Source organism: Cavia porcellus, unplaced genomic scaffold (assembly GCF_034190915.1).
Source record: "Cavia porcellus strain 051 isolate PalLab524CR breed Dunkin Hartley unplaced genomic scaffold, mCavPor4.1 scaffold_14, whole genome shotgun sequence".
Classification (NCBI taxonomy): Eukaryota; Metazoa; Chordata; class Mammalia; order Rodentia; family Caviidae; genus Cavia; species Cavia porcellus.
The window spans coordinates 40472275-40493788 of record NW_026947497.1 but is presented as its reverse complement, the minus strand read 5'-3'; the positions used below and the strand labels follow the sequence as shown (position 1 = coordinate 40493788).

Genomic DNA, 21514 nt, shown 5'->3' with positions numbered 1-21514 from the left:
ATCACATATACTTTGCAAATGATATGTGTGTATGATTTTGCACTATATTACTAAGTATCTCATGGAGACTTTGTTATTCTGTGATAAAAATGATACTTGTTTTACTAAGGAACTGTGTGAAGAATTAGCATTTATGGTCAACATAGACATGAGTTAAAGTTTGGGAAACTCTGAAAACTGTAGAAAAGATTCAACTAAAACATTCAGTCTTGAAATTTGAAGCTTTCTCTCTACGAGTCTTCCTATCATTTATAGCTTAACCAGGTAAGCCAGACATCTGAGGACGACCGGATTATTTGGTACCCAGTTTTGATGTTGTTATCCCTGTCTTTGCTCCCTACAGAACCCAGCCCAGTGTAGGACTAGTTGGCTCTCTGCAGCAATGTCTCATTGTGTTCCATGCTGGTGACATCTCCCAGAGCCTGAAGCCCATGTCAGCAGATAGCCAGCCTACCGGAGGTCATGTACGTAATGTTTTAAAATTATACCTCAGCATGTAGACACTTTTACATAACAGAAATAATAATAAGTAAGATGTGGCAAACCAGGCAAACCATGCTTACAATTTTAAGAAAATGAGCATCATGGTTGGAAAAGAAAATGGCATGTATCATCAGGGGTTTAAAACATTTTCCAAAGACAAGGGATATTGCATAAAACAAAGACAAGTGAATTGCTATTTTTCTTAAAAGAGCCAACCAGGAAATATTTTAGGCTTTGCAGTCCAAATGACTTGTGTCATACATAGTCAACTCTGCCCTGTCACTGGAAAATAGCCAGGTTTATGGATGGGTATGGATAGTCCTATTAGAACTTTATTTCAGAAATAACTGGCAAATCAGTTTTGGCCTCTGGATCATGTTTGCCAGCCCCAGGCATATAAGGTGAAATTCTGTATCTCATTTTTTTTGCTATAATACTAGGCTAATTTTAAAGGAATGGTTTGTTTCAAATTACATAGCAAATGCTGTTCAATTACACAACTTCTGCACTAGCTGGATGATGTAAGGAAGTCAAGAAGAAATGTAAATTAGATTGTTTAATGACCAATTGTAATTTCTGAAAACCATTTGAGAACAATGTAAGATGAAGTTCAATCTCAAGGACTAAACAAAATAAATTCACAGAAATGGAAATCCAAGCACCTAAATTCTTATTGGTAAGTGCATACATTTTTGCTTCAGTTTCAGTTTCTCCGTGCTGCTTCGGACAAAATTTTGCAGGCTATATAATTTTGCAGGCTATATATAGGTCAGGATTAACAGTGCAGTAAGTAGACGGGTTTACAGAAAGTGAAACACTTTACAAGAAGCCTAAAAACAAAAAGGTAGCTCCACTCTAGCTGAGTCATATTTTTTTGTACCAGAAAATAACAAAGGAAAAAACAACAGATAAAAGTGTAACATACTGTCAGTAATTACCCATAAACAAAACCTAACCTTTAACTCCATCAGCTTCCTTGAAACCACTGTATTTCCTAGAAATTTTAATAAGAATTCTCTAACTCAGGGGCAATTTCCTGGCAGTTTTTTGGATATGTGCATGCCAGGAGGGCAGGAACATGATGTGGGGCAGCATTTTGGATGTGAGTTTTTATCAACAGTAATATAGTTCTGGGTTGTCTTGTGACCGTGAAATAGTGATGGAGATGAATAAGCATTATTTCAAAAGATTCTTTCATGTTTCATTCTGAGGGCAAAAGTTACAGCAGGGGAATTTTCTTGAAATGAAATCATCCCGGGAATATGTGAAAAATTTAAGCAGGAATCTCCCCTAGCATGTCAGTACAGAAGCCAAAAGAAGAGTCTTAAGTAATTTGCATTTTTCTTTTTATGAATTCTCTTTCATTCCTGGATTTTAGTTTTAGTTTAGTTTTAGTTTCATCCCTGTATTGTTGGCTTCCCCATAGCTGGGACAAAATACCCAGCATCCATCGTTTAGAGGAAAAGACGGATTTTTGGGTTTCACTTCATGGTCCACTGGTTCCAAGGTATGAACCTTCTTGCAGGGAACAGCTACTCTGTTCCTGGCAGCTGGAAAGCAGAACACAGGGAGGAGAGTGAGCTAGAGATCCGGCGTCACACCCTCAGGGACCTCCTCCGCCTGGGCTGTTCATCTTGGGCCATGCACATCACTCAGTGAAGCACATGTGTGTAGAGTGACCTCATGACTCAGTCAGTTCTCCAGGAGTCTCTTGATAAAGGCAGGTTGACAATTAAGATGAACTGGCACAGTGTCTTTGGTCAGGTGCTGAAGCACAGAGGAGTATTGACTGGTTATTTTGTGATGAGCAGCGATGGTTTTCCCATCTAATGTAAGAGAGGGGTGATATGTAGGTCAAGTAGAACTGGAGATCTTAAATGTCTCTTGAATTTCTGTGGTGAGGACATGTAATCAAGTGTAATTTGTTTTGTGCAGATCCTTGCTGTTATGTAACAAGGGCCCAGAAGGACATAGTTCACGCAGGCTGTTTCCTCCAAAGCAGCTCTGCGTTTGGCTCATTGGCTGGGAAACATTGTAGTCTCTGATGAAGAGACCTTGGCTGTGTGGCATTTGGCTAACCGGATCTCACTTGCAGTGATTTTATTTTTTCTAACTTCCTAGAGATCAAGTGGATTTGTAAAGCAGAGTTTGGGCATAGGAGAAAATAAGAGGGATCACATCTGTGTGTTCTCACTCAAAGCTTCCTTCTTTTATATTTTAGCTAGAACTGTACTCAATGGCTTGGGTGGCTGTGTCTCACCATTTTAAATTTTATTTGCTTAAAACTTTTTGTTCATTTTTTGAGGCAGGATCTTTCTACCTATGTGTTCCAGCCTGGCCTTGAACTCACTATGTAACCTAGGCTTGGCTCAAACTTGTAGTGATCCTCCTACCTCAGCCTCTTGAATGCCAGGACTGTAAGTCTCTGTGTTACTATGCCCAATCTTGATGCTTTTAACAGTATTTCTTGCTTTCTTTCTGATTATTAAACTAATATGTGCTCATTACGGAAAGAGTTAAGACAACAAAGAAGTGTAAAGTGGTGAAAATATCACCAGTTATGCAATTACTAAGAAGCAAATTATTACATGATTCTTTCCAGGGTTATTTTACATGATTGATATAAGAAAAATTGCTTTGTGGCTTTATTTAACAGTAAACTGTGAGATTTCCATGTATCATTGCATAAGTAAATATACTTTAATGCGTATATATTAAATTAACTTAAATTTATCATTATCATTAATTTGTCTGATTTTTTGATATTAAATATTTTACTTTTGTAAATATATTTTTGAATAAACCTTTGTCTATATATCTGGAAATTAGGATAGTTTTCCAAAGTAGCTTTTATTTTAGCTAGTCCATTGGGAAGCATAATAGCCTAATGGGAAAATAATAGGAAAATTTCTTAGGAGCGTGTGTTCATCAAGGTTCTCCAGAAAAGCAGAACCACTATAATATGTAATCATATTATTATTAGGTAATCATGGTTATTAGGTTATTTTACATGGTCACAAAGGTTAAAATGTCCCACATGGACCATCTGCATTGGCCCATTCTGGCCCAATGATGCAGCCCCAAATAAGGCCAAAGGTGTGAAAGCCCCTGCAGAACCGCAGACTGAGGAAGTTTGCTCTCCAGGGCTGAAGAACTTGGAGTTTGAGGTCCACAGGGGATGGTAATAGAAACTCACCAGCTCAGGAATGAGGAGTTTGAGCAAGAGCCGGCTTCTCATTCTGGCCTGTTTTGCTCCTTCTGGGATCCCAGAATATTAGATGGTGCTAGGTGCCCTCAGAGGATTTGCTTTTGTTTTCTGACTCACACACCTGGAAATGCCCTCACAGGTACACCCCGAATACACTTGATGGACCTTCTAGGCATCTCTTCAGTTCAGTCAAGCTGGCACTCAGAGTCACTGCAGCAAAGAATAAAGAGGTCTCGCATTGCAACCATGTTAAAAGTACTCAATAGATAGTCCAGAAAATATGTACACATGGAAAGCTCCCTTCATCTCTACGTGAGTCTTAGTAACAGTGCTTCCTCGTCAGTGCTGACACCTAAAAATCCTTTCTCTTTCCATGAAGCATAGAGAAGTTCATACCAAATATAAATCTGCTCTTTAAAACAACGTAGAAGATACAGAGGTTGAGGTTGGTGCTGGAGAGACCTACCAACTAGTTCTATGGCAAAACTCAGAGACAGTGAGATACCATAAGATCCAAAATATGCTCTTCATAGGCAAAGCAGCTGAATTTCATGACATTTGTGTAGGAAGCTTTGCTAGGGTCTGCAGAGGAATGGATGTGTGGAAGGAACTTACTGATGTCAATGACCACAAGCAGTAAGTCCAAAAAGGAAAGAGCTCTGTCCTGAAAGGGATAACTCCGAGTCCTGACAGACAGAAACAGACAAATGCCTAGACGGTGAATTTTTGGCCTGGCATTTTTCTCCTCATGTGGAAATATGGACAGGTTAACAGCTGTGCGGCTCAGCTCTGACCAATGAAATGGCAAAGGTAGCAGTGTGACCTTGTCGTTTTCTCCGCCTGGAGGAGACTCCTGATAAGACAGATTGTATACTTAGGTGCCCTTAGAAGTGTGTGATGTATAGGGCTTCTGTGCTGGCTTTTCTCTCCTGGTGTTTTTCCATTTTATTTCTTCCTGCTTTCCTGGAACTCTGCTTCTTATAAAAACACTTCTGTGTTGGATAATGATGCCAGGTATTTTCCCCTTTTAGAGCTTCTAACGGTGGATTCTAAGCTTTCCTTGCCTTTAATTTTGAGAAGTCTATTGTAATTCTGATGAGTCTTACTTTATAGGTGATTTGTACTTTCCTCTACCAGCCTTTAATATTCTGTTCTTGTGTTGAATTTCTGGTATTGTATTTATTTTGTGGCATGGAGTGTTTTTTCTTTCTTTCTTTCTTTCTTTCTTTCTTTCTTTCTTTCTTTCTTTCTTTCTTCCTTCTTTCCTTCCTTTCTTCCTTTCTTTCCTTTCTTCATCCTCCTCCTCCTCTTCTTCTTCTTTTTATTTTCCTGATTATGGCTATTCAGGGTTCTATTATGTCTTATCTGTGTTAAATTCTTTTCCATGTCTGGAAAATTTTCTGGTATTACTTCTTTAAATAGGTTTTTAAAATGCCCATTATGCTGTCTGATATTTTATAAATTCCAATTATACTTCTTTGTGCCATCCAGCATTTGTTGGACCCATTTTCATGTACTCTTGTTTTTAAGTGGTTCCTCATTAATTGATAGTTAACTGCAGCCTTTACCTCTAGATCTTACACTCTATTTTCACAATGATCATGTTTGTGGCCACACTTCCAATTATAGTTTTAATCTTGCTGATTTTTGTTGAGAATTTTTTATGAATTTCTTTGCTCTGCCTGGCATTTATGTATTGCATCTCTTTCTTTAGTTTCTTTGGATAATTATTAGCATCTTCTCTAGACTCATTGATCGTTTGTTTCACTGGGATCATAATCTGCTCAGTTACAGCTTTTTTTTCCCAACTTGCCAACCACCATATTGAGCTGCTTCCATCCACTGTCCTTTCAGAGCTTTCTGTGTTGTGGCTTATGACTTCTAATGCTGAACTGACTTTGGGATAGTTGGGAGTTTTGGAGACATTTTATTTCCTTGTCTTTTCATGTTTCTATTTTTTGTTTGTTTGTTTGCTTTTTGTGGTGAGCTTTGCAGCTCCTCTGACCAGAGCCTCACTATTTGGGAATCAGCCACACTCTGATTTGTGACTACTAAGCTATTCAACTATTGGCATGCAGAGAAAACCAACTGAGCACAACAACTTCCCCATGCTGACGATGGTAGTGGAGTCAGCAACAACAATGAAGTCCAATATCAGCTGCACACTGACAAACTCTAAGAACCACTCTGGAACTCCCTTTAGTCAGAGGAAAGAGGTCTAGGATTTTAGTGAAGACACTTAGGCCACCCAGATAGTGACCTGTAGTAATTCAGACCACTCACTTCTGCTGGATGTAGGCAGTATTGCAAGAGCTCCAGCACACCACTGTGATTAATGCCATCTTCTTCAGGTCCACCCCCTCTGAAGACTGGACCCAGCAAATGTGATGTCCCACCACTTATGCAAACCCAGTGATCCTGCTGAGCCTAGATCAGACCTCTGGGGAGGTGCCAGGACATCCTTGTCCAGCTCTCACCCTCAGGAGCCTGTCTTCTAAGGCCATGTCTCATCTTGTCTCTGCTAGGGGGACACTGCAGTCCTGGAGTCTTTTGGTTGTCACCTCTGCTCTCCAGTGCCGTGGAGAATCCAGGAGCAGAGCTGGCTAGGTTTGGTCATGTGGCTGCTCTCCTCTTACTTCCTACTCTGGCCACAGGGCGTCTGGGCTGGTTGTGGTGGCAGCAGAGGGAGTGCACTGATGTCCACTGTGTGATGCCTCCCACACAGGTCGCGTGGGGCCTCCAGAGTGTTTCTGTTTTGGAAAGTTTTTCTAGCCCAGGTACTATTTAAAAATGTGTTGCTTAATTTTCAAGTACCTGAGCACCCCATCCTGCCTATATTTTTTCTTTATTGATTTCACAAACAGCATTTTAGTCTTTTTAATTTTGTAGTGACTTGGAAAACAGTGTGAATTTTGCCACTGTGGAGTACAGATCACCATAGAAATCAAGTGTATTGGTTTTTTCAGACCAATTCTATCCTGTTGAGTTTTTCTTTTACAGTTTGTTATATTTGCTTTTAAAATACCTACAATTCTAGTGCTATAAATTTTGCTTTATACAATTTAAAGCTAGATTTTTTTTTTTTTTGATACAGGGGATTGAACTCATGACCTTATGCTTGCCAGGCAGGTGCTTATGCCACTGAGCTGAGTCCCTGGCTAAAGCTACAATTTTTGAATGCTACAGGTTTTGGATCACACTTCCCCCTGTGAGACTGACCATTTCATATATATGAAATCCCCCAGTATCTTTCCAGTAATGTTACTTGACTTAAAATCTATTTTCAAATTAATGGAGTTCCTCTATCTTATTTCATGCAGTGATTGCATTAAATATTAATACTGGTTTACATTTATGTGTTAATTTATACATTACAACCATCTTTTTAGTGTCTACACTGTGCATTAGTTTTCATCTAGATATTATAATACACATCTTTCATATATTGCATTTTATCTAATGATTTTAAGAAAAAATAATTACAATGTGATTTAAACCCTTCCAAAGGAATACAAACTTTAAATTATTTTCATGAAGTATGAATGTCATTGATATTTAAGATTGATCAAAATATCAGAAAAAGGCAATTTCCCAGTTTGTTCTATGAATATCAGTGCAAAAGTCTTCAGTAAATTATTAGCAGAAAATATCTAGCAGCTCATTAAAGGAGTCACATATTGTGACCAAGTAGGGTTTATTTTAGGATTGAAAGATTATTACATCATTAATGTAATTCATCATATTAATGAGTCTAAGGAGAAAATATATTAATCTTTATAGATGCTAAATATTCAATTTTAAAAATTCAGCAGTCATCTAGATGCTTAAAAAAATAAAGAGTTGAGCATTTGTTAGCTATGACAAAGTGTTTATTGTGCACACACACACACACACACACACACACACCACACAGAGACACACGCACATAGTCTCAGTCCAAAGACCATAGTTAACGGGAAAATGCCAGAAACATTTCTGCTGTCTCTGCTAAAGGCACAAATGAGGTAACTGAACAACTCTCGGCCCCCCCTGGTGAAGCCAAGCCAGATTGCCTAGTAAGGCAGAAGAGAATGAAAATTTGAGCTCTAAAACAAACAGGTGCAAGTAAAACTGTGGTGTTTCCATGACTCTTTAGAAATTCCCCAAACTCTAACTGAAAATTTATAAGCATTTCCAGTTCTGGCATCTGAACTTGGGGCAAATAAATAAAGAAATAAATAAACCTAACTCATTAAAAACGTATTTGACTGGGGAAAAACAGCTCAAGAAAACTCAAAAGGAGAATCACAAATTGGGAAAAAATTAAAGTGAAAAACTGTGATTGAAAAAATCACTAGAAGATTTTTATGTGATACAATAAGACTTTTTAAAAAGAGACAGTGGGTGAAGGTGTGGGGAAGAACAAACAGAGCAGTGGGAAAAGCACAGGGATGGGCACTGTGTGTAAAAACAAATACAACCACTATCTTTGTGAGATATTGGAACCCATTTAAAATTGTGTTAATTTAATTTTGTTTCAGGGGTGAGGATCTCTAAGCATAGATTTCCAAATTTTCTTTTCATGTGAAATTTTTTCATGAATGTATAAGAACTAAGTTAAACGACTGTGTAACAAACTAGGATTGATGGAGACTGAGGTAGATAGGACAGGACCTAATACCTTATGTTTATAACTTCTGCACTTTTTTTGTTTTCAATCATGTGAGTATATTACTTTCATAAAAAATATAACACTGCAAATTTGAAATTTTTTGGGTAAGTTTTTGAAATAGCAAAGTATGTCAGTGTTGGGTACTGTAGAAGCTGAGTTGTTTATTCACTCGGTATTTGTATTTTTACACACAAAAGTATCTGTTCAAGATTTTAGATTTAGAGGTGCTTGTTATATTTATTATACTGGACAATCCCTTAATATATTAAGGACCTCTTATACTTTAACATATTTATTTCTTAATTTAAAATCTATTTGTCATTGACATGTATGACCTAATGACTTTTAATTTTTCAAATTAAACCATCTCCTTTGTTGTATTTTAAAAAACATTATTTTATATATTATTATCCAGAGATCAGAAAACAAATTTGCTCACATTTTTATGGGCATGTTTATTTAAAGATGAAAAGTTTGTTGCATAACATAATATAAATTTTCTCTTAAACAGAAAATTTGAAAATAATAATTTCTTTCAGATTTATACTATTTCATTGAGTCAGCTATTAATACTTTAGTATTTATAAGCAAAAATTATTTTCATTTTGTAATACATTTTGACATTCACTATGTCTAGGTTTTCTATATTTTTTTTATTTGAAATTTGTTTTCACCCAGTGGAATTAATGACAATTAAATGCTGAAAGCAGCCTGAATACCCATCAACAGATGATTGGATAAAGAAAATCGATATCTTCACATCATGGAATACTATTTGGTTATCAAGAAAGACAAATTTGAGACATTTTTAAGAAATTGAATATGCCTGGGAAATATAATGTTGAGTGAAATAAATCGGATATAGAAGCTTATATGTATATATATACATATATATATATATATATAGTATCTCTATATGTATATGTATATGTAAGCTTATATGTGTATGTGTAGTATCTCTATATGTAAGCTTATATGTATATATATATATATATATATATTTATATATAGTATCTCTCATTTGAGGCAAAGTGCAAACAAAAAATATATTAAAGGATTTACATAAGGAAATGGGGTACATTTCTTGCACATGGAAAGGCACCCCGAAGACCAAGGGCAAGGAAAGAGAGGGAGAGGAAGGGAAAATAAGTAGAATAAAGATATGTCACATAATCTCAATGATTGTAAACATTAAGCATCATAAATATGAGCTAATAATAATAACAATAGTAATGAAAATGGGGAAGGGAGATTTGGAAATGGAGGAGGTGAGTGGAAAAGAGATTAAAGAAAAAGATACCAGCTATATGCTGGACATGTGTATAGTCCTCACTGAATATCTATAAATGTGTCCTAACAAAAATTACATTTAAAAAGGAGCAAGTCCATTGCCTCTTTTTGAGGGCTGTTTTTATTCAGTTAAAGGCAGGAATGATGAAGTTAAATGAAATATCAAATTGTTGAAACCCTTTTTTAGTTCTCTTATAATGGTTGCTAAGGTGGGTGTGTTAATCTTTGTTATTGTTTCCTAATATAGGTTAATACCTAGAAACTTGGTGAAATGATTGGGTGGCTAGTCACGTATGCACAGAGTATAAGCATTGACTACACCACCATCATCTGCCATTTGTGATCCTATCTATTCAGTCCTTCCTATTATTTTAATTTTCTGGTACAATAAATTATTTCAATATTCTTTGAAGACCAAGCCTGATATTATTAATATTTTTATGGGACATTAACATTTGTCTGCTTATCACAGTTAGTAAAGAGCATTTATGGAACTGTGATTTGGGTACTGAAAAGTGTGCAGGATAAACATCTTACTTTTATTAATACATATTCATAATTGGGGTCTATTAGCCACTTTCCTGTCACTGGGACAAAATACTGGATGTCCGAAATGGAAAGGAAAAGTTATCTCACCTCATGATTATGGTGGGTTCAGCACATAGTCATCCAGCACCAAGGCACACACAGCATGGTAAGAGGCCTGGTATGGGAAATTCTTCATCCCATGGCTCTGGGGAAGCATAGACATAGAAGGAAGGGAGGACCTGGATGTAAGAGATTGCTTTCCAGTTTATGCCCCAGCTCCCTCCTGCATCTGTCCCTATCTCCTAATAGTCCTTTCAGCTACTGAACTCATCCATGGATGCACCCACTGATGAGCATAGCATCACCGTGATCCTGTCACCTTCCAGACTTTTAGAGCACATTGTAGATCTAAGCCATAATATGGAGTTAAACCCCTGTCTAATTTTATTGACATGTTAAATGATTGATTTGGTAATAGAGATAATAGTTGGTGCCACATATCTTTCAGTGTGTATACACACGCTGTGTGGGAGATTCATTCTTTAGAATGGAGGTACTTCTGAGAAAAAGTACCAAGGCACCCAGGAGGCACAGGTTCCCCCCCTGGACCGGGCTGTCACACTGTGTCTGTCATGGCAGGCTCCGTCTATTTCATTTCACCTTGGCCCTACTGCTCCCATTCTAATCTCTGATAGTGTACTCAGCTGTCTTCTGTGTTCTCTGTGGGTTTTGGAATAATATTATTGATTTCTTCTGGAAAGGTGGATTAGATGTGGCAACTCACTGCTTTGTACTTAACACGTTGTCCCCTTTGTGATCTTGTCACTGTTGGCTGCCTTTTCTGTGGGATTTTCCTTCCAGAGGGTGTCCATCAGGAACCGAGTTGATGTACAGGACTAAGCCCTCCCAAGAATGCACTAGGATTTCTCTTGCATAGTGCAGGCCATTGCAGTGAGAAATACACTCATCTTCCTTTGCTTTTCTGTCTTGGAGTTGCAGTCAAGAAATTCTGTGACCTACCTTGTTTGAGAGCAGCTCAGTCCTTAGACCACTTTCTGAAGACCCCTTCCCATTCCCAGGAGCAAGAGAGGCTGCCGGAAGTCTACTCACATTAAATCATTCCACTTTCTTTGAGTCACCTCTCTGCAGTTGTCTGTCCCTTATTCGCATCTATCCAATGAAATCTCCATTTTAAAAATTCAGGAGAGGAGTTCAGAGAGCTTCTGTACCTCTGAACACTCACTCTGGTGCCAGGAAGGTACTGCACCCCAGCTCCAGGGAAACAGAAGCTCCTGTGCCCGACACCCTTCCAGAACTTGCTTTATGTATTTCTGCATCTGGATGTATATTTATATCCTTTATTAAAAAAAATTCAGATGTTTTTCCCTGAGTTCTGTGAGGTTCAATAGCAAATCAGTGGAGCCTAAAGAGTGGATCATGGAAATCTCAATCTGTGGGCAGTGCTCAGAAGTTTTGGTCAGAACATTTGGGACAGGTGTCTGACAAGGGGAAAGTTTGAGGACTGGGCGCTCATCCTGCAGGATCTGAAGCCCTTTGTGGGTAAATTGTGCCTGCACTGAACTGGAGTAGCAGAAACCCAGCTGATATCCACTGCAAAGCTGCTTGCCTGCTGCTGAGTGTAGCACACATACACTGAGACCCACAGAATGGTCTGCGTTGTGAGGCTACAGTAGAGAAAACTGAGTTTGAATGCTTTTTTATTTTCAATACAACATGGGTACATAGTTTAAATTTAAAGGTAATTATGTAAATGTTTAAAGTGAAAGGATTTTTGTTTAGAAAAAGATTTTATAAAATCACGTTTCATTTTTTTGTAAGCCTCATAAAGTTACTTTCTAAGGATGTCTGAACTCCATATGAAAACAAACCCAACAAAATTAATACAGATTTTTAAAATGTCAATTTGAATTTAACCAAATAGATTCCAAAATTCCCAATTCTCTAATCCTATGGTAATTAATGTAGACTATTAGATTTACTGGGTGTCACACAGAGACAAAAGAGTAATATCATTGGTTTATGAGTATTATAATAGGTGACAGAATGAAACAGACCGTAAGAATTATGGCAAATTGCATTAGCCATCAAGGAATTGGTACTTGAATGCTTTAATTGCAGGATTGGAAGTGGTTATTTTCTTTTAAAATTGACTGAAGGATAATACATTATAGATAGAATTTAAATACAAACAATTTGAGTTCTGTTAATCTGTCCAAATTAACCAAAATCAATTGCACATTTTGAAGAGGCCTCTTAAACTGGCCATAATTAATGAGTTCATTTGTTCCCTTAATTAGGGCAAATCACTAGAGTCTAAGTGTGTTTTCTTAACAGAATTTTATTGACTGCAAGTATAACAAACACATTTTACTTTTTACCACAGAATTCTAGAAAGATTCTGTTTTTCCAGTGTATCTGAGAATTATTTTATTTTGTTTAACATGATATCTCCTTCCTGAAAAACTTCTGAAATCTAATGAACATAAATACAGGGCTCAGGTTACAGAAATTAGTTGCAGAACAGCATGATATAAAAGTATCTTACTTCCTGATGGATTTGACAAAGCAGATTTTACTTAGCAAATGATGACAACCACAAAATAACCAAAGCATAACACTTTAAAACTCCAATTATGGTGAAAATAACTAAAATGACTGCTGTAGAGAAAGACTTTGGAGGGCCTAGACCTGTGGGCTGTGTATATGTTCCAGGTGTCCTAAATATTTAAACTAGCAGAGAAAGAAACAGATTCACATCAGTGTTTCCAAAGTGTCTGTCCATTCTTCCTTCCTTCCTTCCTTCCTTCCTTCCTTCCTTCCTTCCTTCCTTCTTTCCTTCCTTCCTTCCTTCCTTCCTTCCTTTAAAGAACTACCTTCTAAATGTACATGTAGAGGCTTATACATACCTAGAACTTCTAAACAGTTGACAAGAATCGATTGTATTATGCATGATGAAATGAACAGCTAGTTTGAAGAAAAAGAGACATTATGGTATCCATTGCTGATTCCCTATTGTCATGCGGTGAATCCAGTAATGCTTTTATTCTTTGTTCAGAGTGGTTTTAGTCTGTTTTGTATTGTTTAATTTCAAAATACATGAAGATATGGGCAACTGTTTTGAGGAGAACAAGAGGCATTACAGTAGCCATTGTTGATTTTCCTATTGTTTGGTTTTGAAGGTCTGTAATGCCTTCATTACTCTGTTCTAATCAGTTTTATGCTATTTTGTTTTGTATGAATTCATTGTGTGTGAACATACAGACAACTATTTAGAAGAAAACAAGAGACATTATGGTAGGCACTGTTGATCTCCTGTTGTCTTGCTTTGAAATCTGTGTCACTTACATTGTTTTCTTCTGATCTGCTTTGTTCTGTTTTGTTTTATCCTCTTTAAAATAAAATTTAAAAAAATAATTACATTCTATTTGCAATGTGAGCAGAAGCAGGGAAACAACACCCAGGATTTGGAGGCAGATTTATTTACACCAATGGATACTGATCAAGATCATCCTCAGAATATCAGCCTTGATCTCTGGTGGTCCAGGGTTTACTTGGTAGGAACAAGCAGGAAGTACAGAAGCAGAATAGCTTGGCAGTTGGGATTAGTTTATACAGTGTGCATCACAGTGATCAGCTGTTTCTAAGGGAACAACTGGATCTGGAACAAGAACTATTACCAGGCAGCATTTCCTGTTACATTATACCTAACATATCAAACCTGTGTATGGTAATTACTACCTGAAGAAGCTTATACACTAATGTAATTCTTGTAGGTTTGTGAATATATTTATTAGCTAGGTAAATTCACCAAGTCTTTTTTTTCACATATCTCCAAGTACAGATAAGAATAATATCTGACTAATAAGATTATCCCTGGTAGAAAAACAGCTTGCAAAAATCATACAAAATCCCCCAAAAGATTATGTGACTTCATATTATAGATGTAAAGATTCCTTGTCAAGAGATAACTCACATTTGCTAAATCTTTAGATCTAATATTGGTCCAGTGGGTCTGTGGCTGTGTGGTAAAACATCCAAAATTTACTGGCTGAAAATTACGATACTTTATTATTTCTCATGATTTTGTTGGTTGACTGATTTATTGTTTTTGTTGTTGGTCTTGCTTAGCTTTCCTCAAGATTTCTTCACTCTGGGGTCTTTGTGATGGCTGTGGTCCGATCACCTGTATCATGTGGTATCTTTCTTTAGTGTCTTGCTAGATTTTCTTACAGAAACATTAGAAGTTGGAAGTAACAGAGTGGGAGGTCCTCCCATATCTTAACAATAAAGGTCACATACTCTTTCTGTCAGGTTTTCTTGTTCATACTGAATTTCAGAGATATAGATAGCATAGATTAGCGGGGAGGAGAAAGAGATTGTGCACACACCAAGTGGGAAGTATTGTCATGGCCAACACACATAATTTCCCATGTAAATAACTTTATTTTTCATTTCAATAATCACTACTAATATATAATAGTATGAAAAATGTTAAGCCTTCTGTTATGGTTTATATTTAGAGGTCTCCCTAATGCCTCATGTGGTAATAGGTGATAGGCCTTTTTCAGAGGTGACTGAATCTAGAGTGTGTGATGCTGAGATAAAGGATGCGTGATTCGTAAATCAGTCCATTGATTGGTTTGGCATAGCTCTAGCTAGGATTAAGGGTATGAGTGCTTTACCTGCTCTAGGGAAGTAGTCTACATGCAACGTAAGGTATAGGAAGAGTATTGTTTCCCCTTTCTTTTGCCTTTTCTGTTTTCTGCCACCATAAACTATTATTACCTCCATGCCATGTGTCACCCTGCCTTGAATCCAGCCCATAATGGACTGAAACCTCCATAAACTGTGAGCTAAATAAACCTTTTCTCTTTTAACTTTGGGTGTCAGGTATTTTGACTCAGCAATGAGACAAAAGCAACCAAGTCACCTAATTGTATTATTCACTATACTTGTTTGTGATTAAATAAGTAATGTAGCAACTGCTAACCAATTTGTTGTAAGGGAAAGATCTGTTTGTGCTTTGAGAAAGGATGGTAGTAAGAGAGCTTTAAAGTCTTGCAACTTATCATTATACCATTTCACTGTTTTAGCAAGAAGAGGTCAATTCTGTCCTACCTACTGTTATCTTATGTTTCTGCGATAAGAGGATATTTTAATTCAACTTTCTTCTTACCTATATGTGTAACCAAAGGATAGAGAGTATAGACTTGAAGTGAGGAAGTGTATTTTTTTCTTAATCTTTTAATTAGATAATTTTGATACTGTCTCTAGCTAGGTAGTTTTACTTACTAGCACCACTTATTAGACGATTATTTTGTTGTATGGATCTATTTTTGCAGAGTTTTTGTTTATATCAGGAGTTGAACTCAGGATCTTGTGCTCATGCTTGCCAGGAAGGCACTTCTGTGCTGAGCTATATCCCCAGCCCTATCTTGGCTGTTTGATAGTTTCCACGACTTTATAATGTGTATGCCACAATCTCTTGAGGGAATATATGACAAAACAGAAAACAGGAACTTGTTAAGTTTGATAAAAACAGGGAATTTCAAACATTTAGAAACAGTAAGAATTCTACACTGAAATATATTCACAGAAGTGAGATCATCATGTAGAGTTTAAGTGCATAAAAGTAGTGATAATGAAGAAAAATACACCAGTTTACAATCAATTATGAACATCAGTCATAGTCTCTAAGCTGAAGGGGTTGTCTGGTTTGGTTTCTTACAGTGTGGACTTTAGATATACTACCTGCTCAGCTTGAGACCTGTGATGTTCAATTTAACCTTCAACTTGGTTGGCTTGGGAGTTGGCTCAGGAATTAGTAAAGCACACTTCTGTATGTCCTGGAGGCACGCCCTTGGGAATTCTCTCTTGTCCCTGACCCTTTCTCTTTGGTTATGTTACCCTGCTCTTGTTTCTGACTCCCATGAACTAAGCAGGTTTGCTCCACAATGCACTTCTGCAATGGTGTTCCTGCCTTGGAAACAGCCAACGATAGACCGAATCCTCTCAAACCGTGAGCCAAATTAAACCTCTCCTCTTAAATTGTGTGGCATTTAAACTGACTGATACAGGACCCTTCCCACTCTGCTCTCAATGAAAGTCATCTAGTTCTGAAATTCCAATTACAGCATCTTCCTCCAGAAAGCCATACTCACGCCCAACAATTCCCTTGCCTGTTTGAGGAGCACCCTCCTCTGATGAGTCTGTCTTCTGCAGTAGCTGTGGGCTGCTTTGCCTCCTATCTTGTGAACTGAGCAAGGGCAGTCATGACTTTGACCTTGTTCGTAGGTTCAAATGACCTTGTGTCATTTCCTAGCTCCACAGAGACAGCATTGTAGTGGTCAATTGATATTTGGAGTAACTGCAGCAAAAATTCACTCTTTTCTTTATGTATCTTTATCCAAATAAAAATACAAGAAAAGTCTTGTTTTTCTGGATCGACTCATAATTTTTAACATTGAAAAATAGAAAACTTTCAGTGATATGCTTCTTTATTTTGTGTAACAAATGCCTGTTTTGCTTTAAAATACTGCTTTATGAAGACCAAAATCCACATATTCTGACTGTAACTATATGAGCAAGGATAGTATTTTTCTTTATTTACTTTGCATCTTTTCTGGTTCCCTAGCACATTGCTGTGGAAATTATGGTCATGAAATCAAGTATCTTAACTCAGCATGTATTTCCTACCGTGACTGTGTGCTTGTGTTTCCCTCAGCCTATCTGTAGCTAGCTTCCTTTCACCTCCTGGATCAATCACAACCTCTTGTCCCATGTCCTCAAAACTCCCCAATATTTGATACCAGTTCTTCGGCTACATCTGCCCTTTGGAGAACACAGACAAGATACTTCATTAACACTGTAATTGTGGTGTTAATAATGTTTATTACCACTTCCCAGTCTCTGCCACTCACTGTGTACTTTGCACCTTTCTCTTCTTTTGCCTATTTGTCTCATACATACAAAAATATTCCATGCATCTTAACAGCAGCTTCAGAGATACTACTCTCTGAGCTTCTTTATATGGTTTATTCTCTACAACATTCTCAGTTCTCACTTTATACCTGATTTAACCAATGTAATTATCTGTCTTTTTCTCCTCCTCTATATTTGTATGAATTATTTGGACGATCCAAACAGTGTAAGAAAATTGACTATTCTCCAAGTAGTTTAACTTTTCTGTTTAGGTCTTGAAACATAGAAACTTTAATTAAGTCAGTAATAAATTTGTAAGAAGTCTGAGGTAACTTAAATTGATCTTTTTTGTTTTATTATTGATTTTCTCTTATGTTTAATGTAAGCATAACAAAGATAGGGTACAAATACAGAGTATAGAGCTTTTCACTTTCTGGAACCATTTGATTTTTTTTATTGTGGATCTTATCAAACTTTTATTTACACAAACCTGTAAGTATATTTGGGGTATACGGAAACCTCTAAGCATAAATACTGTATTACAGTAACAGTTTTTCAAAGGGTTTCAGAAAGGCTGACTAAAAAATGTGTTAAAACCCTTCAAGTTTCATAAAATAAAGTATTTAGCAGTATAGTAATTACATCTTAAATTCTTACTGTATGCTAAATACTGTCAGGCCCACTGCATTTATAATCTCATTACTCTTCTTTACAATCATTTATGATTTGTATTATCTTTTCTTTACCAGCAGCTCTGGCAGTTACATAAATTGCTCTACATATTAGTTTATCACTGTGTGACAAATTGTCATAAATTTACAGGCTTAAAATAATACTGTTAATTACATTACAGTTTTATAGATGAGAAGTCCAGACAAGTTCAACTGTGTATTCCATTCAGTGCATCACAAAGTAGAAACCAAGGTGTTGACCAAGCTGAGATCTTATGTGGGGAATCTGAAAAGAATCCATTGCCAACCTCATTCAGGTTGTTGGTGTAACGCAGACCCCTGTTGGTATGGACTGAGGTCTCTATTACTTTGGTGGCCATCAGCAAGGGTTTTTCATCACTCCTGAAACATGCCCACATAGTGTTTCACATGGTTCTCTGAATCTTCAGATCATCAATGCTGGGTCTCCTTTTTCTCATGATTTGAATTACTCTGGCTTCCCCTTCTGTCTTCTCTAGAACAGGGTTTCAGCTTTTAAGTCTTCACGTGGTTAGATGATGTACCCTTTCCTTCAGTAATTTCTCTGTGCTTTGATCGACTGTGCCATGCAACATAACAGAGTCTCATGAGTGAGATTTCATCATATGCACAATTGGGGTGGGATATTTTGGTGACAGAGGTATAATTCTGCTTACCACAAGTAACAGCAGGGTTAAAGGACATGCCTAGTTTGGGATGACTCCAGAACTTTGTTCCTAAGCCACATTCTTCAGAAGGCCTGGTTTTAATCTGTGTGTGTGTATGTGTGTGTGGGGGTGGGTTATGGACACTAGCTGTACTGCTGTCTAGCCACGCTGTGTTGGCCCCATATGCACGGCCTCACAAAGTTCCAGCCCAAGAGTTACACGTGCTCATTTCACCTAAAGCAGGAGATCCAGAAGGCCCAGGGTCACATAAATTAAGGGTTTTCTTTATGCTCTACATATTTCTGTCATTTAGATTTATGTGTGTAAACTTAATCTACCCTATTTTATTGTAAGTTTTGATTGCTGCTTTGTACTTATCTCCCTTCTGTCTTTTCAGCACACCTTAAAATCCTGGAATTACTGCAATTAGGTCAAGTAACTATAATTCCCAGAGCAAGATGCTAAGAGAATTACAGAACAAAGTCAAGAGAAATGTATTCATGATTATACCAGACTTTTATGTAACTAGAGATCACGTGAGTTTCTATAAAAACAAGATTTGATCTGGTAAATGGTAAAAGAAGATCTTTTTGTTGATTTTAAATAGCATAAACATGTAGCACACATATCTTAGGTGTGGTGTATAAGATTTTTTGAAGCAGACATTGATTCCTTTGTTAGCAGCATTTGAATTGTGTTTTTCAAAGACAGTGACAAGGATTTGCTTTTTGTTCCATAGTTTATTATTTTCTTTGTTGACAGTTTTTAAATATTGTCATGAAGACAATGGCTATGATTTGCTTTATTTTTTTCTATCATTCACTTACTATAACTGGGTCTGGGTATATTAGGAGCAATGTGGATTATGTATGAAACAAAATCCAATTCTACTGTATTTGACATCTGAGTAATTTAAGAAAACTTACTATGCATCTCTGGGATTCATTGACCTAATTATAAAAAATGACACCTTCCCAAATGCTGTTATTTTAATATCTGTTATGATACACTTAGGTCAAGTTGCTGAAAATGGTTAATTTACTTCAATTTGACTGCTAAGGAATTTTTTTCTGGATCTCATAAAGATAGATGAAAAAAAATTTACAGAAAAATGTGTAGGATGAGTTTAATTTACTAAATCTTGTTGCAGTGTGCCAGGTGCTTCCTGAATTTAACTTATGGATTTTTGCTTTCAACAGCCAATAAAATTTTGTTCTTATAAAATGCATGTCTTCTCAAATATGTGTCATTTTCTGTGTTTCATTTGAAGCATTATTTTGTCACATTTTATGCATGACTGTACTTACTTTTAATGAGGCATAAATATTTCTGCTGAGATGTATTATCAAAATATTCAATGGCAATAATGCTGCTGATTACGGCTAAGGTGGCTGCACACTAAGGTGACAAGGTTGGTTCTACCTTTTTCTGTGAAATATATAATTTGAAACATGGACGCTGTCATTTTGATAGGTTCTTTCCAGAATTGATGGCTCAGTTTTGACAAGTCAGAGCTTCTATGTGATGTTTTAAAGTGTCAAAGCAAGTTAAATGAACAGGACTGAACTATAACTTCTCTCTCTGGAAAGGAAGATATTATGAGCACCACACACGTAGGGAAAGACATTTCTGGTAATAAAGTTTGGAAAACAGCAACCAAAACAAAACTATTCATGTTGTCATTCAGTTTGTAGGAAACAAAAAGAGTTTTCACTATGCAAGTACCTATAGTACTACAGCTCTGCAATGATGCCTTCATGCACAGGGGAACAGATGTTTGTCTGTTTTGCTTTGAGTTTTATTTTCTTTCCCATTGCCATTCTGTCAGTACGTGGCTTCATAAAGCGGTAGGATTCTGTTAGGGAAAGTACCAAGTCCATGTGCTTTGGAAGCCAGCGTGTTGGTTTTCTAACTTGATGACGGTGTTTTATTATAGCTGGAGGGAGCGTGTGACTGTGTATGTGAGTGGCAGGGAGGCAAATGCCACCAATACTCTGTCTGGAAGTGAGTGATCTCCTGGGATTTATGTGCTTCATTCTGCAGAATGAGTGTTATATCATTGATTTCATTTTTGTTTGTTTGTTTGTTTGACTATCAGATGGTTCTGTGTCTGTCAAATTCTTGATGGAAAGCCTTATAGGAAAGTTTCCTTCATGGTGATGTCTTTATGTTTTGGCTATAAAGTAAAATTCCATAAAATTTGATTGGAAATTGCTTTTGTGTGCTGCTCTCCAGTGTGATATTAAAAGATCAGAACCTGAGTGCTAGTGTTAACTCAGAGCTCTGTTTGTCTTGGGGATGTGAGCACATCTTTAATCTCACGCTTCGTTCTTACAGAGCATCTCTCCTTCAGCCTCACATTGCAGTCCATAGTCTTGTTCTGCCTGCATCTGCTGTACACCAGGCACTTTTTGGTGTCTTCTTTGAACATTTTCAAACCTCTGGATTACAATCATTCATCTTTTTTTAACCCTAGACTTACCTCCTAAGAAATGTTTCATATCAAAGATTCCTCAATGGGTATTTACTGAATATTTCTTTAGGAGATTTTCATTGCAGTGAATATGCTTTAACACTGACTCTCCCTTATTAAAACTTCTTGTTGGCGTCTTCCATTATGTGGCCATGTCACCCCTATTTTGTTTACTTACCAGCTGAATCTGATATTTAGGTGATCCTGTACAGACCTGGATACTCCCTGTCAATTTATGACTTAGTAGTGATTCTGTATTTCCTTGAGTGGAGTCCCAGAGAGAGGCTTTTGCTATTGTGTGCTTTCTTTCCTTCTCAGAAATGTCTAGATTCTTGCTCTGAATTCTTACATGAAGAGATGTACTGTAAAACATGATTGTTTTCCTTTTTCGTGAATTGGCATGCTTAATTAACCTGAGGAAGAAAGAGGGAGAATAAAAATTAAAGGGTAATAGAAGTCATAGTAGTCCTTTGCTTTGCCTGGGAACAGGTTGCTTAGTGTCCTAAAGTAATATAAATGACACAGACACTTCTTCACATTTTCCTTTAAAAATAAGTAAGTGAAAGGTAAATGGCAGTCCAG

General features: G+C 36.9%; 1 protein-coding gene across 5 annotated transcripts in view; it reads left to right on the top strand.

Moving 5' to 3' along the window:
- Positions 1 to 21514, top strand: part of Il15 (interleukin 15) — a 77117-nt gene that overhangs the window by 22436 nt on the left and 33167 nt on the right. For all 5 annotated transcript variants that reach the window (XM_063260502.1, XM_013160048.3, XM_013160049.3 and 2 more), the window contains exon 2: positions 344 to 464. In XM_063260502.1, coding sequence (XP_063116572.1) covers positions 432 to 464 — 33 coding nt within the window. In that variant the 5' untranslated portion in view covers positions 344 to 431. The remainder of the gene's footprint in view (positions 1 to 343; positions 465 to 21514) is intronic.